We start from the raw sequence: 16,471 nt of genomic DNA, 5'->3' as shown, positions 1-16,471 counted from the left end.
TTGCATAAATAATATCTGTGCGTGCTTTGAGTAACAGCAATTGCATTGATAAGATGGTTTGGCGTTTGTGGTTTTCTTGTTTTGTGTTAAAGATTTGTTATTTAAAAGTAAATTTTCAATGCTGTGAGCACCAGATTTATATTCAAAACAGTTTTGTAGCATATTTTTTGTTGCTTTAAATTGAATTGACTCGTTACACACTGATTATTGACCACCATCAATCAAAACTGACACGTTGCTCAGGTGAAAGTGTTGAATACAGTCTTATTGTGCAACGGGATGCCCTCTGCTCCTCTGAACTCCTCTGCGATGTCATCAAATGTACGACCCTTTGTTTCCGGGAGGCGAATCCAGGTGAAGGTGAAGGCGAGCAGAGCCACGATCATAAAAAGGAGGTAGACATAAGCACCACAGATTTTCTGTGTGAGACAGACAGACAAGAATCCTTTTTTTAATGTTTTTTATTTGACCTCTGCTTACCTAGGAATGGTCACTGGAGGTGGGAATCTCATACCACAAGAGCAAAACAATGTTAAAAAGAGAAGGAAAGAAAGCAAATACAAAAGGTATTGATTTGGTTCACTGGTCTTAATTTCATGTTGGCTGCCGTTTCTGCTGCACTATAGGGAACAGATGCTTCTTTTGTTAACTGTAATTTAATTACTTATTACATTATTTCAAGCTGGATTTAAAGGATTTAGCAATAGATTTATATGTTTTGCTATAGATACAGATGTGCAGTATAACAGATGGAGCAGATTTATGGCCTGTATTTAACAGCTATTTCTCTGAGGTGTAAGCAAACTCACAAAAGCAAACAAGAAATCCACCTTTAAAGTTTCCCCTGAAGTCTTGCTTGGTCATACAGCATGCAGGCCAATGGTATAAATGTTACGCACCAGTAATGGAGGAAAGAGAAGTGCCAGAACAAACTTCCCTCCCCAGTTGAGCAGGCTACTGAAGGCCATGGCTATAGGTCTGCCAGACTGGTCGAACAGCTCGGCAGCAATGAACCAGGAGATCGGACCTGGGCCCAGCTCATAGGCTGAAGTCAGGCAGAAAACCAGCAGCACTTGTAGGCTTCTGAGTTCTGGGACCAGATGCTACACAGTAAAATAATAAATTGGAAGGATGGTTGTAGGTTAGTCATGTAGACATGTAGAAAATTCTGTTAGGTTAACATGTAGATGGTGTCTTTCTCTCTATTGTTTAAACTTGAAGCTTCCTTTTCAAACATCCTCCAAGCTATGCCATGGTTTATTTTTCATATTATCCATTTAATCATGTCATAAGATCGGGTTCCACGGTTTGCAGAAGTTGGATATACATTCAAAACCAGCACATAACTTTTTTCTGCACAAATGGAAACAACCACACATAGATGATTTTACCAGGACAGAATCGACTACGGTCATGATTAAGTTGCACACTGCTATGGAGATGAAACCAGTCAGGAGCAACCGCCTCCTCCCTGCCCTCTCCATCAGGAAGAACTGGAGAGGAAAAAACAACACACTGGTATTAAAATGCAACACTATCCCTTTTGTGGTTCATGCTGTTAAACCATTCATGAAGAAATAATGACAAAACTTCATGCTTTCTGTGACAAAATCAACAAAATAGGGCACAGCTGATTTAATGATTATATTGAGCAACCTATTAAATATAATAAATAATATTGTTTCGCATTCAAAAACACACTGAACTGCAATATAAAGGATCAGCACTTGGTTTGTACTTACTGCTACCAAAGTGAACATCAGATTGACGGCCCCAACACCCAGTGTGAGATATTTGGCCTGGTCAAACTTGGCCTGAAACATTTTGGTGGAATAGTTGATTATCTGGAAGAAAAGCACAGGAATTTAGTTTAGTTTAGTGAGTAACTGAGAAATATTTCAATGGGGGTTTTTTTAGGGTTGAGATATTGCCTCAAGCTCTTCTCAGGGTTACAGCAAGTGTGCAAAACTGAAAAAGAAAAGAAGCCAATGTAGAAATGCCAAGTACTCCTTGAGGCACCCTCCAAAAGTGAGTAAGCCACCTTTCCATCCAGAGGAAAGAAGCTAAAAATCCCCACAAAAGGGATGGGTGTCTTCATGTAAGATGGAACTGGCCAGTCTCTGCAGCTGTCAGGTACAGAGAGACTGGTAAATAGCAGCTTAACCTGATCAGTTTGCCTGATCAGTTCATATTTTGCATCAGTTTGTTGGTGTCTTTCAGAGTTAGGTTACCATAGCATGACACCAAGGAAAAAGGTAAAGCTAAAGTTGAGGCCAGGAGCTTTTACTTCATCTATTTCAACACATAGAAAATGAGAAATATATGTCAGAGAAATATTTTTCAGATTAAGAGGATTTTATCACTAACCGCATTGAATCCAGAGAGCTGGCTTCCCAGGCTAACAATCAGGACAATAATGATCGGTTGCCTGTAGCTGCGTTTCTTGAAGAAATCCTGGATGGTGACACGACTCTGTGTGTGAGCAGCTTCCTCTTTCATTTCTTCCAGCTCAGCAAATACATTTTCTGCTCTGCCTCTCAGCCTCAGCAGGGCTGCAGGATTAAAGAAACAACTTTCAACATATTCTAAGGGGATGTTTAGGTGAAATCCACAAAGCTGGGATAGTAAACCGTAGTAAACCATTTCTGCATTTTAACTTCTGGAACCAACTTGAGAATGTCATACAAATGAATTCATCTCTTTTAATATATCATAATACAAAAGAGTAATCTCTTTAGAGAGAGGATGATTTATTAAACGATATGAACAGTAAGTCCAGTGAGTGGAACCTACCACTTTTGGCCTTGATTTCTTCTTGCCGGTTGATGAGCAGATAGCGGGGACTCTCAGGACAGAAGGGTAGGATCACATACTGTGTGAGGGCCGGGATGAGAGACAGGGACAGCATCATGGCCCAGTCATGCTCTGTGCCCAACACTATCTCGAGACCAGCCACCTGCAGCACACGAGCAGCTAGTTTCATGTCATATCCATGTATCGTATAAATCCTTATTTGTGTATTATGGGATTTTGATGAACTTAAATAAAAACAACAGATTTTGAATGAAAACAATGGAATTTGAATGAAATGAACATAATTTGAATAAAAGCAAAAGAATTTGAATGAAAACAACATTTGAATGAAAACAACAACATTTGAATGAAAACAACAACATTTGAATGAAAACAACAACATTTGAATGAAAACAACCGAATTAAAATGAAAAGAACAGAATTAGAATGAGAAGAATCGAATTTGAATGAAAACAACGGAATGTGAATGAAAAGGACAGATTTTGAATGAAAACAAAAGAATTAGAATCAAAATAATGGAATTTGAATGAAAAGAACGCAATTTGAATGAAAACAAAAGCATTAGAATGAAAGCACGGGAATTTGAATGAAAACAACCGAATTAAAATGAAAAGAAAAGAATTAGAATGAGAAGAACAGCATTGGAATAAAAACAAAAGAATTTGAATGAAAACAACGGAATTAGAATGAAAAGAAGAGAATTAGAATGAAAAGAACAGCATTTGAATGAAAAGAGTAGAATTAGAATGACAAGAACAGCATTTGAATAAAAACAACAGAATTAGAATGAAAACAACGGAATTTGAATGTAATCTGAATGAAAACAAAAAAAAATAGAATGAAAGCACCAGAATTTGAATGAAAACAACGGAATTAGAATGAAAAGAAGAGAATTAGAATGAAAACAACGGAATTAGAATGAAAACAACAGAATTAGAATGAAAACAACAGAATTTGAATGAAAACAACCGAATTAAAATGAAAAGAACAGAATTAGAATGAGAAGAATCGAATTTGAATGAAAACAACAGAATGTGAATGAAAAGGACAGATTTTGAATGAAAACAAAAGAATTAGAATCAAAATAATGGAATTTGAATGAAAAGAACGCAATTTGAATGAAAACAAAAGCATTAGAATGAAAGCACGGGAATTTGAATGAAAACAACCGAATTAAAATGAAAAGAAAAGAATTAGAATGAGAATAACAGCATTGGAATAAAAACAAAAGAATTTGAATGAAAACAACGGAATTAGAATGAAAAGAAGAGAACTTGAATGAAAAAAACGGAATTTGAATGAAAACAAAAGCATTAGAATGAAAGCACGGGAATTTGAATGAAAACAACAGAATTGAAATGAAAACAGCGGAATTTGAATGAAAAGAACAGAATTTGAATGAAAACAAAAGCATTAGAATGAAAGCACGGGAATTTGAATGAAAACAACAGAATTGAAATGAAAACAACGGAATTAGAATGAAAAGAAGAGAATTAGAATGAAAAGAACAGCATTTGAATGAAAAGAGTAGAATTAGAATGACAAGAACAGCATTTGAATAAAAACAACAGAATTAGAATGAAAACAACGGAATTTGAATGTAATCTGAATGAAAACAAAAAAAAATAGAATGAAAGCACCAGAATTTGAATGAAAACAACGGAATTTGAATGAAAGCAACATAATTTAAAGGAAAAGAATGGAATTTGAATGAAAAGAACAGAATTTGGATGAAAACAAAAGAATTAGAATCAAAAGAACGCAATTTGAATGAAAACGAAAGCATTAGAATGAAAGCACAGGAATTTCAATGAAAACAACGGAATTAAAATGAAAAGAAAAGAATTAAAATGAGAAGAATCGAATTTGAATGAAAACAACGGAATTTGAATGAAAAGAACATTCTTTTTCTCTCAACAGGTGATCCAGGAGATTCCCCCCCCCCCCCCCTTTCTCACTGTCCCTCTCCCCTTCTGTTTTTCTTTTCCTTCCTCTTTCTTTCTCCCTTTCCTATCCCTCACTCATGTCTGTCCCGTCTGTAACAACTGAAAATAAAATAAATAATAAAAACAAAGATCGATCAAATGGACCAATACGGCAATGCCACGATGATCCATTTGGCAAAATAAATCCATTGGGTATCCTTGTTGGTCTTCAGACAACAATTCTGACGGCTAAAGAACCAAATGGGACAGGCAAAAAAAAAAAAAAAAAAGAATGAAAAGAACAGAATTTGAGAACAAACAATAGAATTTGAATGAAAAGAACAGAATTTGAATGAAAAGAACAGAATTTAATGTGTCTCCTTACCAAGAGCAGTAAGAAGTAAGTTAAATGTAAGCTCAACTCACCACACCCACCAGGATGCCTGCAGCGAAAGACACCTGGTTCAGTGTAGCAAATGCTCCTCTGAGGTTGGTGGGGGAAACTTCCTGGATATAGAGGGGGTTAAGGCTCATCACCAGGCCACAGAACAGACCAAAAACCAGTCGCCCTAGGATGAGGACCTCAAATGACTCGCTGGCTTTGGAGGCAAACATCAAACATGCTCCGACCACAGACAAACCGTTAACTATCAGGATGGAGTTACGCCTGGAGGGGAACAAGCAAATTTATAAGGAGGGGTGGGGGGAAGCAAGCACTGTTGGAAACTTTACAAAAGTTAGCTTGGTTTTCTTACCTGCCGTAAGAATCTGCCAAATATTTGACTCCCAGCGAGCCCAGAAAGGCTCCAAAATCTTTAATGCTGACAGAGAGTGACCACAAGAAAGTAAGACTGTGATCTGAGATTGATCGGTTGTGTCTGGCTCTCCAGGTATTGTTGAAAAACTCTTCGATAATCTAAACAACAATGCCAAAGTGAATCAGTTTGCACTGGTAACTCAATTAGATGCAATGACATGTTTTTTCACTCACACACACACACACACACACACACACAAAAAGAGTTTACAAAGATGTTTTTATTCCTCTTTTTCCATAGATGACTAATACAGTGTTCAAAATCATTCATGTGTTGCTTCTTTTGTAACAGAAACACTTCCTCCACAAGAACTATTTCAGGAATTATTGTCTTGGGATTTTTGAGTGGGTAGAACAACTGCTTCATTTTGTAAAGTTAGAACAGTATACCTGTGAAAATGGAAAACCATTCCAAAAAAGGGAGCCAAATCCAAAGCTGAGACGGAGAGTTACCTTATTTAGTGCTTTATTGAGGCTCTGTAATATGTTTGACAGGCAGCATGCTTTCCAGCATTCCCCTCTGCATAACTGTTATATCTGGACAATGTAGGCCTTTTATGGAATATCAGCCAGACGAGAATGTCTACTTTTTGATGTCTGGAGTTATGTTTTGTTGCAGTTTTATACTTCCAAAAGTAATTCTATTGATCAATGCAGATTGCTTTGTATAGATTTTAATTTACACATCACACTTATAATACAATTTGAAACATAAATCTGTGTGCTGTCCCTCAGATGCTGCTAGCTCTGTTCACCTTGGCCGGAGCGTTGATGTTGCCAGTGTGGTAACCAATCTGCAGGGAGCCGATCACCGCTCCCAGGATGGACGTCACAAGCGTGGCTGTCAGATGGCTCTGCCGCAGAAACAGAATTGAGGTTAGCACCATTTCTTGTTTTATATCTTTTAATTCATAACTAATAAGAGAACGCTACCTCTTAATTAGGTCATTTTAACCCTTTACATTCTTGTTTTTTCTTTCTTATTTTGGATTGACTACAATCATCATAAAAATCCAAAGTAGTTATGGTTATGATTAAGCAGATAGAAGACAAATACTCAATCCATTACTGATTTCTAACCTTATGACCTCAGTTCATTGATTAACATTCCTGATCCCTCCCATGATTCCAGCAACCAGGCCAATCATATGAGTACTTGTAAAAGTCCAGCTTGGCAAGAACAACAAGGGTTTGGCGCACTGGCAACATGTCCAGAGTTTTAGTCGAGTAAGTGATACTGCCTCGCTATGTTCATTCTGCCTCATTCACTCGTTCACAGAAAAGCATTGATTCAAACAAACCTCCTGAGATGCCATTTGATTGTCTGAGATGGTGTATCACTCCCTCGGGATGTATGTGCATTTATTTTTCTCCTGGTTTTGTTATCTGTAAAAACCAGATAGTGGGGGGGGAGTCTAGCAGTTGTAGTTTAGGAAGCATTAGTGGTAGTATAGGAGTTTGCCGCAAAATGATAAGAAAAAGACTCGGCTAACAACCAGAGACACTGAGATTTTTTTCTGCAGTGCAAATTTCATATACATATATATATCAAATACAGTGTATATGACTAAATGTTTTTGAACCACAGTGCGGTTCCCCTACAGCATCACAAAACATGTTTCATCAAATAAAAATCAAGCAACTATATGAAACTATATACTTACTGCATACAAATATTTTTGCTTGTCTTTTTGCATGCTTACCTGTGTTACTGCATCAACCAGACTGCTTGATTTGTCCCGAAACAAAGTTGGAAGACCATATCATCTATATAAGATTGTCCTCACCACTGTTCCTGAGTGTCCTACGTTGATCGCTTCTTCATCCCTGAGTTTTAGATATGACTGTGTATCTAAACCAACTACCAGCTGAAACTTCACACACACACACACACATTGTACCAGTGACCACAGTGACGAAGTCACACCTAGCTGGTGAATTTGAGGTATATCTGATAAAATGGCAGCAGTGGGCCTCCTCTGGTTCTCGTGAATCAGCTGATCAACATCCTGAGTTCCCACTGACTCTGGGTCTGCAGCACTCAAACCTCAAATTGCTTTGAAAACCGCAAAACTGCCCCCAGTTAAGGTTTTAAGAGGAACCGTTTGGTGCTTTGAGTAGGCCACGGTTTATAATCGCATTTATCAAAGATGGAAAAAGTCAGGTACTTTTGTTATAGTGTGGCATGCTAAAGTTTATCAAAGCCTAAATGTCCGTGTTATCACGAGGTCGTACTGCATTCTTTGCAGGGTTTCCCATGCTTTGGCTGATATGGTCTTTGGGCACCTGGTAGCATTTTCTGTCTTGGAATCCCTCAAGTGACACACATCTGTGCATGGTAGTTTGTTTGTTTTTTCAGGCTGGAGTCTTTTGGAAGTATAAATCTGTATTCTTGTATGGTTTGCCCTTTTAAAACAAATTGCTTTAGAGAATTTAATTGAAACAACAAAGATTAACTACAATGGGAGGTTAACTAATTGGAAATTTAGGGTAAAGAACTGCTGCTGCAGAGGTGGCATGTGGATGGAAACGACAACACCCATCACACAATGCTGTCACAATTTAGGGCCTCAGGGCTTTTATTGATAATACTGTGATGAAGTATAAGCATGTATGTGTACTTTCACTCCTCTTCCTCCTGCTTCCATCAGAAGAATACTAGCACGGAAATGCAAGTTTAGTCTCAAAATGTCAGTATGTTTGCTGACGTGATAAACTCTTCCTGCGTTTTTTGTGTGTATTTACAAAGGAACTGCTCTAAAATGGTCCCTATTCATCTACTGCGCACATTACAGCGTTACCCAAAACTTTAATGATGGCAGTCAAATACAGAAACTATGCAAAGGGGGAACACGTAAAACAATAATACGTTTCTATCTGATTTTGGCATAATTGTGTCTCTCTGATTTCTAATAGTCATCCAAATAAACCTTATGATTGAGTGATTGTTATAGGTGATATGAACTCATCTCCAGTGTTCACCTTTGAAGATATACTATTCCGGAAAGCTTAATTTCATTATTCCATTGCTTTATTTTCAGTCAGTGAATTGCTCAATTCTTTTTGCTACATCCTGTTTCTTTACATGGCTCGTTAATGTTTAATCCAATCCAGTTTTATTGAATAATTATTGCACAATCGAGTATGTGCTTATATCTGTGCTCTGCGCTAGAATTCACTAAAGACAGATGTTTGAATATGCTATATGTTTGCTCAAAATGTGGGTTAAGTGTGTCTTTATGATGAAATCATGTAAGCTAAGCACACACCTGTCTCGTAAGAAATTCCACAAGCCCCCTAACTGTATTTCATTGCCGAGACTCATAAGCCAAATGAATATAAATGCTGTAAACATTTCCCACACTCAGTGCAAACCACATCATTTGAAAAAAAATTTTATCATTAATTTTAAGTTGAATACGTTCGCATAAATATTAAATGGCCCCTAGAGCGTAGAGGTGATGAAAAGCAGATCATCTCAGCTACACTGAGTCATATGTGAAATGCTTTATATTACAGACGGAGCACAATTAAACGTTATACACAAAAACAGATCTAGCTTTATATTTAAAAACTAGTTCTTGTAAGCCCTAAACTGCTGACTGACATCATAGCTTTGATGTTAACGTTTTTGATGTTAAATAACATGAGATTGCTCATTTCATACAACAAAATGACATATGTGCTTTCTTCAGCGTGAATAAGAAATATAATCCTTTCAAACTGAAACTTACAATAATTGGAACAGTTCCTTAAGGGTGCTCTATTTTTAAAGAAAGCCAATCACAATATCACAAGACTATATTTATCAGTGATACTTATATTTAGAAGTTTCTGAGCACAAACAAGAAAGAGAAGTGTTTTGGGGCATTTTAGAGAGGGGTCAAATGCATCATCCACCTGCAAGCTCTGTTCTGTTCTGTGCAGCTGAGTTCTTAATCAGCGTGTGGATACGCCCGTCTGGAATATGACCTTTGACCCCTGAGCCCTGGCCTCCTGACAGGCAACCCCTTGACCTTGCAGTCAAGCAGCTGGGCAGGTTCTGCACAGGCACACAAGGGCACAAATGGTGAGCGGTGTGCGCCGTCATCCCCCCACCGTTAATGTTTCGCTATCACCGAAGCTAATGGCTCGCTCTCTAAATTACCTGTAATGGTGGTTTTGGTCTGTTTCTAAGCGTTTCAGTGCGCACAAAGGAGGATAAAAATGCGCAAATTTACTCATCACTACTAAAACATGTGGGAAATATTAGACGGTGGCTAATTGTATTGGACAACTACTTCTTGGACTGATTTCTTCCACACATGATGCTTGTAAATAGACAGCGAGGAAAAAGGTTGAGTCATTAGATGATTACTGAAATTGTTTTAGAATGCATTCCTATCGACTGAATTATCAGCTTTGCTGTAAAACCATCACTTGAGAAATGTCGGTAATTCAAGTTGATGTCTTTAACTCCAAGTCCAGAATCAAAAGATTCTATCTATGCACTTTCTGAACTGCTTATCCTGAATTAGATAAGTGATTTAAAAAAAAAAAAAAAGATTGTCACTCAATTAGTGTTTAAAGAATTTAAAAAAATACTCACTCCTTTAAGAAAGTTAGATAACACAAAGTTGTAAAACTCCTAAACATTATTCCGCTCCTATTCTGCCCACGTCACTTTCAAAAATCCAAATTCCAGCTTTCACCTATGAAACCCCTCCGGCAACCTGCCTACCCTTCACCCCACTTTCAACAAAGGAGAAAGAACACACACACTAACACACACACGCACATACATCCCTAAGCAGCTGCGTCATTATAAAACTCTTTTGAACTTCACACTGGAAGTCAAATGCCACATGTGTCAGTACAAGACAGATGTACTGCAGCTGCCTCTTGGCTCCAATTTCATCTGTGATACCAGCCCTCTCCACCGCCTGTCTCCCCCTTACCCATTTCCAAACCACTACCACCCCTTCCTTCACCAGCAACCTCACCACAAGCCCTCTTCCTCCCATCATGCACTGATAAAATCACCAGCACCTTTGAAGTATCATCACTAAATCAGGGCAACTCACAGCGCACACAAATAATTGTGCATAATAGGTTTCCACATTCAAACATGGGGACAATTAATTATAGTCCTTTTTTAACATGGACAGGAAATTCCGCTACAAATTTCCCGTGGGATCTTTTATTTATTTCAACCATTAAAAACACAAAAACTACACAAGTCTGCAGAGAAATTCAGTAAAAACATTATCTTTATTAAAATATTTCAGTTCATGAAATTCAGTTGGCTTGCTTGATGCCGTATCATAAGTAAAAACTTGTTGTGCAGACACTGGATTCAATTTGTCAAACTCCAACCTGCAGTGAACAATCTTCACCATTTGGGGTCAATATTGAACTCCTTCGCCCTCCTTTCAGAAAATTTGTCTTCTGTTAACAGCTCTAAATGCTTTCAACTGCCCAGAAAAGTATAGTTTAAGGAGATGTAATATGGAGAGTTTCCATATTTCTTTAGAATCATTATCAAGCTTTTTAAAATACCACTGTTTATATTGTAGTAATATTAAAGTGAGTCTAATCAGTTGGATACTTAGAGTGTCACACAGTACCTCTACAGTTTCCTCAACATGATTCTGTAAGAGATATAACGTGGTTCAAGTTTTCAAGTGTCTTGTTGCTGAATTCAGTCCTCTCTGTCCATACAACAGTGAGATGTTAAATTCTTCCATATGTTGGGCAACTAGATAGCTGCTTTAAATTTATGACACACTTAAGGTAGGAAACAGCATGAAGTATCCCAAAGAGTGATACAACCCAGGTGGAAGCTACTACTGCGTTGTAGCTCATAAACTTTATGAACATTTTCTGAGCTTTGCACTTGACCGATTCATTTTGAGATTAAAAGAAAAAAGCCTTTAGCCTCTTTTGTTTTGCTTGTGTCTACTTTGACACAAGTTTGAAAATGTCAATGATTCTGAGCAGCACCCAAATCCACATGAATCATTTTTATTCAAAAATAACACATTTCAGTGTTTTCTTTTCCATGGATCTAATTTCCTTTGCTATGAATAAGAAACATTATCAAAACACATTTGAATGGTGAAGTGCAAAAACAAGTGAAACAAAAAAAAGCTGTCTTTTCTCTACCAAACTGACATGCTACAAGACTCCTTCACTACATTTTTCCCATCATGATTTGTAGTGATTACTAGCCTTTTGGGCTGTTTTAGATCTTGCATGTGATTTGCAGCTCTGCAGCGTCTGGAAGCACTTCAGCAGACACACATAAGCTCACTGTGTTCAAACCTGGATTGAAACAGGCACTCAGGAGAGACTGCACAGCCCTCAAAGAAAGGCTGGTTTCTTTTCTGGTTTCTTGGCATAACTATCCAATTCAAATTAGATGCAACTGGACTTGTGATTGTAGTATATTAAGCACCAGATACTGCATAAGTATGGTCCTGACTGTGCGTAGTGATGACGACGGGAATCTTAAAACACAAACTGAAATAGTAAACTAACCTCACCATAGTTAAAATAAACAGTCCTCAGAGCTGACAACGTGCAGTCTCGCCTAAGCATTTCCATGTTGTGAATTAGCTACTGTAACAGCCTAATGTTTGACATGATATAAACAGAGAGAAAAGTATATCTTTTTTTACAAGAAGCCAGAATGACAGTGAAGTAAGTGAACAATCATACACCCCCACAGTGACATTTAGTAAAACAAAGCTTATTGTACATATTTACAAAAGGAGCTTTTTTTTTGTCTCATAATTGTGAGCCATTGCAGGGACTATTGGGGAATACAACTCATACAAAGTATTTAAACCACAACAGCAAAGGCACGATTCTCCGATTGTTCCCAAATGTGAGGATCACATTTTTATTTTTTACACTGCAAAACTAAAAGGATTTTTTTCCCCCTTCACTGCTCATAAAATGTTAGCATTTATCAGACACCCGGGGCAGTATTTTTCAAAAGACTTACTTCAGTGTCTTACATAAAGTGGAAAAGCTCCACTATGAGTAGTTTTAAGTGTTTGAGACAACAAGACTGACATCAGCTGTTTGAGGTCAGACAGTAATTGTGTTTACATACACAATACATAGTCTGACATTACTGGGAAGGCTCCAGTATTTACTGTATGAACTGCCACGCCATATCTTGCGAGGTAAACGTGAATATGATCGATGAAATGGGCTGAGATTAACAAGATATTGAACCATGTGAACTTCTTACTCTATTTACTGGTTAGATTAGTCAACTGTGGAGTCATTTTTCTCTGATACTAATAATATTTAAAACATCTTTATTGGAATGTAATCTATTTAGAAAACTAAAATCTCCACAAGAGAGTCAAAGATTTGTTCAGTTTGGATCAGTAAACACTAGAAGGCAGAATTAAAGAAAGATCATTACATGATTGATTTTGTAAAGAACGGATACTAACATTATAATAGTGTAGTTTAACAAAACCTGCACAATTACTTTTAACACTATATAAACTTATACACAAAAGAATGGGATGCATGTATTATAAATGAGTGGCCTCCACTGTGGTAAGGACACATTTAAATTGAAGATGCATTAGTGAATGCGTCCCATTTGTTTATGTAAGCACCAATGCAATGGATTCTGATCACATAGTGTCAGACTTGGAACTTAAACAACAATTTGCCAGCTCCTCATTAGTGTAAACTTGAGATCTATGTTACTTTATACAAATCAGAGGTGCCTGGTGCAATAGCAACTCTGGAGGCTTGGGAAAATTTAACCAAATCGGTAACACATGAAGACAGATTTTGTTTCAGAGCTCAAACTTTGTGGCTCTTTTTGCAAACAGTGTGTTTGTTTTGGTATGAAATCATTTGTACAATTCTACTTGGTTTCAGAAGAGCATCTATCAAATTATCTGTCATTACAAGGTCTAGTAGCTCGCCCATCTAACATAAAGCTTCTCAATAACCCAGCTCTAAAAACACCTGTGTGGACATTTATGCTAAAATGCAACCCACAACTTTATACGGCTGTATTTTAGAGTTGTTTGTCTCTGTGTGGTTACATGCGTGTGGTTGCATTCCTGAATTCTTTCATTACTTCATATTTAATACTGTTTGTTCGTATTCCAACCTTTGTGTAAACATGTTGAAATGTCTTCCACTGGGTGCAACAGTGTAAAGTTCCATGAACATCCTGTGTGAAATCTTTTACTAGCAGCTGTTTTGCATGTTTAATTTGTCAGAATCTTTTACTATTTGTTCTATTATTATATTTGTTTTTTACAAACCCATTTCCAAAAAAAATTCAGAACACTGTGTAAAATGTAAATTTAAAAAAATGATTCCACTGATTTGCAAATATCATAAACCCATATTTTATTTAAAATAGAACACTGAAAACATATCACATGTTTAAACTGAGACATCTCATGAAAATATTCTTTCAAAAGTAAGTGGTACCAAAAAGCCAGCTTGTGGAAAATTTCACAACTAATCAGGTATTCTTGGAGTTTCTCAGAAGTAAAGATAGACAGAGATCCACCAACCTGCAAAAATGCGCATCTCCAAATTGTGGAACAATATTAGAATAATGTTCCTTTTAAAAGCGATTGAGTGTAAAGAGTTTAAATGTCATATCATCTACAGTAGATAATATGATCTTGTGATAATATCACAAGTTTCACAAAATCTGGAGAAATCTCTGTGTGCAAAGAATAAGACTGAAATCACTATTGTATGTCCGTGATAGCTGGGACCTCAACTGGCACTGCATTAAAAACAGGCATTATTTTCTTAAATGCATGTTAAAGCTCTATCATGCAAAGAAGTAGTTATATGTGAACATGATGCAGAAACACCATAATCTTCTCTGGGCCAAAGGTTATTTAAATTGGACTAAGGCAAAGTGGAAAGCTGTTCTATGGTCAGATGAGTCCAAATTTCAAATTCTGTTTGGAGAGCAAGCGCTTAACATTCTCCTAACTAAAGAGGGAAGAGAGCATCCGCCTTAATAGTGCTCAGTTCAAAAGCCTGCATCTCTGATGGTATAGGGGTACATTAGTACCCATGGAACTGGCAGCTTGCACCTCTGGAAAGGCATCATTAGTGTTCAAAGGTAGATGATATCTTGTTCAGGGAAAATCGTGCACATTTTGGCAAAACGATGCTTAACTGCATGATGAATCTTTTATAACAGCATGGCTTCATAGTATAAGAGTCTGGGTGCTGAACTGGCCTGCCTGCAGTCCAGACCTTCCACTAACTGAAAACATTTAGTTAATGGAACAGAATTCATCTCCCAAAAGTCAGACAACTGGATTGGAACAGAGGATTCTACACAGTGGTAAATATGGCTTTGTCTCAATTAATGTGAGATACGTTGCTACCAATAAATTTCAAATGAGCTTTTTCCCAGAAAATGGTACATTTTCATTTGTAAATAAAATATGGGATTATGAAATTTGCAAATCTTTGCATGCTGTTTGTATTTACATTTTACACAGCATCCCAACTTTTTGGGATTTGTTGTTGTAAATTCTCTTTTTTTGATACTACAGAATGTGAAAATAAATTATGAATAGTGAAGAAGAGTGTTTTTGCAATGTTTTGGGGTTGTAGAAAAAGTAATTGGGTAAAAAAAAAAGTGACATCCACTTAGCTACCACTGTCCGACACCGGTGCGTGCATGACACTTGACAAAAACCAGATATCCAAAATGTTAATGTATCGAGAAGGTTTTGTGCAGGATTCACGCAGCTAATTCTGTGCTGATGATCCATAGACTCAACTCACAGTTTAATTCCGATACATGCCACTCACATAATTGTTGCTTCTTCACATAGAACATTACACATTTGTTTTAGTTGTTCTAGACTGACTTGTAGAGTGCGTTTTAAATAAGCACCATTCTTTTTTTTGTATGTGACTCACAGCAAGATCCTCTTTTATAGGTTTCCACTGACCTGTGTGCTGCTTTTTGTAACAAAGGGCCTGTAATTTTAATTCACATGGCAAAAAAATGTGTATTAGTACCGCGTGAGGACACACAGAAGGAATCAAAACATCAGACTTAACACACAGAGAATTGTGGTAATATACACATACTTGCTCTTCCAGTGGTGAGCCTGTCATCTTTGCAAATATATTCTCATTCTTACCTAGATATTTTTCAGTCACTTCAAGACAGGAAAAAAACATAAAAACAAATAAAATGTCAAACATAGGGAGAAGAAAGTGCAAATATTTTGGTGCCACTTTGTTTTTCTTTTCCATTTTTTTTTCTGTTCATTTACAAAACTCAGGAACTTCTTAATTTTTCTGCTCCATCTGTCTCTGTCCTGTCAGCAAGCGCGCAGATGCCTTCCCTCTGTGCCCTCTGCTCTCATCTCAGCTTCTTGATCCTTCTCTTCTCACACCAGACGTCCTACTGGAAACATGTGCAGGAAGAAGAAGACAAAAGAAATCATTTAATAATGAAAGTGTAGGAAGTAGAGATTTGTTACTACTGATGTGGGCTGTGTTTCTGAGTACAATTAATGCAAACCCTTCAGTGCGCAAACACGTAACAATGCTCTTTGTGCTTTTTTTTGAACATGTGAAAGTCTCTGAATGACCATGTGGAAAGCAGATTTGTCCTCAGATTTTTCAAACAAAGCAGATTTTTAGTTTAATTTAATCTGTTACAGAATTCATTTTATTTTAATTTGTCAAACTTTAATTATATCTCTATATTACAGACATCACCAGCATACTGTCTGCTCTCCATCATTTTGTTTTTTAAGGTAATTAAACTACACGAGTAATATGTACTGACTCAAAATGTTATCTAGAACGGTAACATCAAATTTCCTGCAATTATGTTAAAGCCAAGCAAAATCTGTAAAGTTGTACTGTTTTGCAGTTGCATGGGACAGTG

At 37.0% G+C, this 16,471-nt stretch overlaps 2 protein-coding genes across 10 annotated transcripts in view; both read right to left on the bottom strand.

Moving 5' to 3' along the window:
- Positions 1-239: 239 nt before the first annotated feature.
- Positions 240-6,872, bottom strand: slc2a1c (solute carrier family 2 member 1c). The gene is made up of 10 exons (XM_085440889.1): positions 6,858-6,872; positions 6,312-6,410; positions 5,495-5,655; positions 5,166-5,406; positions 2,794-2,956; positions 2,368-2,552; positions 1,743-1,844; positions 1,392-1,493; positions 900-1,103; positions 240-419 (listed from the first exon to the last, which is right to left on the bottom strand). Exons 1-10 carry the CDS (start codon positions 6,870-6,872, stop codon positions 240-242), a joined length of 1,452 nt encoding a protein of 483 aa, XP_085297015.1.
- Positions 6,873-10,787: 3,915 nt separating this feature from the next.
- smoc1 (SPARC related modular calcium binding 1) overlaps positions 10,788-16,471 on the bottom strand; it is a 62,411-nt gene continuing 56,727 nt past the window's right edge. For 7 of the 9 annotated variants that reach the window (XM_085440637.1, XM_085440636.1, XM_085440640.1 and 4 more), the window contains one exon: positions 10,788-15,982. In XM_085440637.1, coding sequence (XP_085296763.1) covers positions 15,966-15,982 — 17 coding nt within the window. In that variant the 3' untranslated portion in view covers positions 10,788-15,965. The remainder of the gene's footprint in view (positions 15,983-16,471) is intronic. The other 2 variants (XM_085440641.1, XM_085440638.1) reach the window with 1 other exon arrangement.

The sequence above is a fragment of the Copadichromis virginalis genome, linkage group LG19, assembly GCF_057382275.1.
Source record: "Copadichromis virginalis isolate Kocher_CV1m ecotype Utaka linkage group LG19, C_Virginalis_male_GT1.1, whole genome shotgun sequence".
In the NCBI taxonomy this organism is placed as follows: domain Eukaryota; kingdom Metazoa; phylum Chordata; class Actinopteri; order Cichliformes; family Cichlidae; genus Copadichromis; species Copadichromis virginalis.
The sequence above is the reverse complement of the archived record's forward strand: the minus strand, read 5'-3'. Positions and strand labels throughout refer to the sequence as shown.

Coding starts and splice junctions, on each gene's coding strand:
- slc2a1c (XM_085440889.1), bottom strand. Junction 5,407..5,494: donor TTGGCAGATTCTTACGGCAG/GTAAGAAAACCA, acceptor GTTCCCCTCCAG/GCGTAACTCCATCCTGATAG. Junction 1,845..2,367: donor AGCTCTCTGGATTCAATGCG/GTTAGTGATAAA, acceptor CTTTTCTTCCAG/ATAATCAACTATTCCACCAA.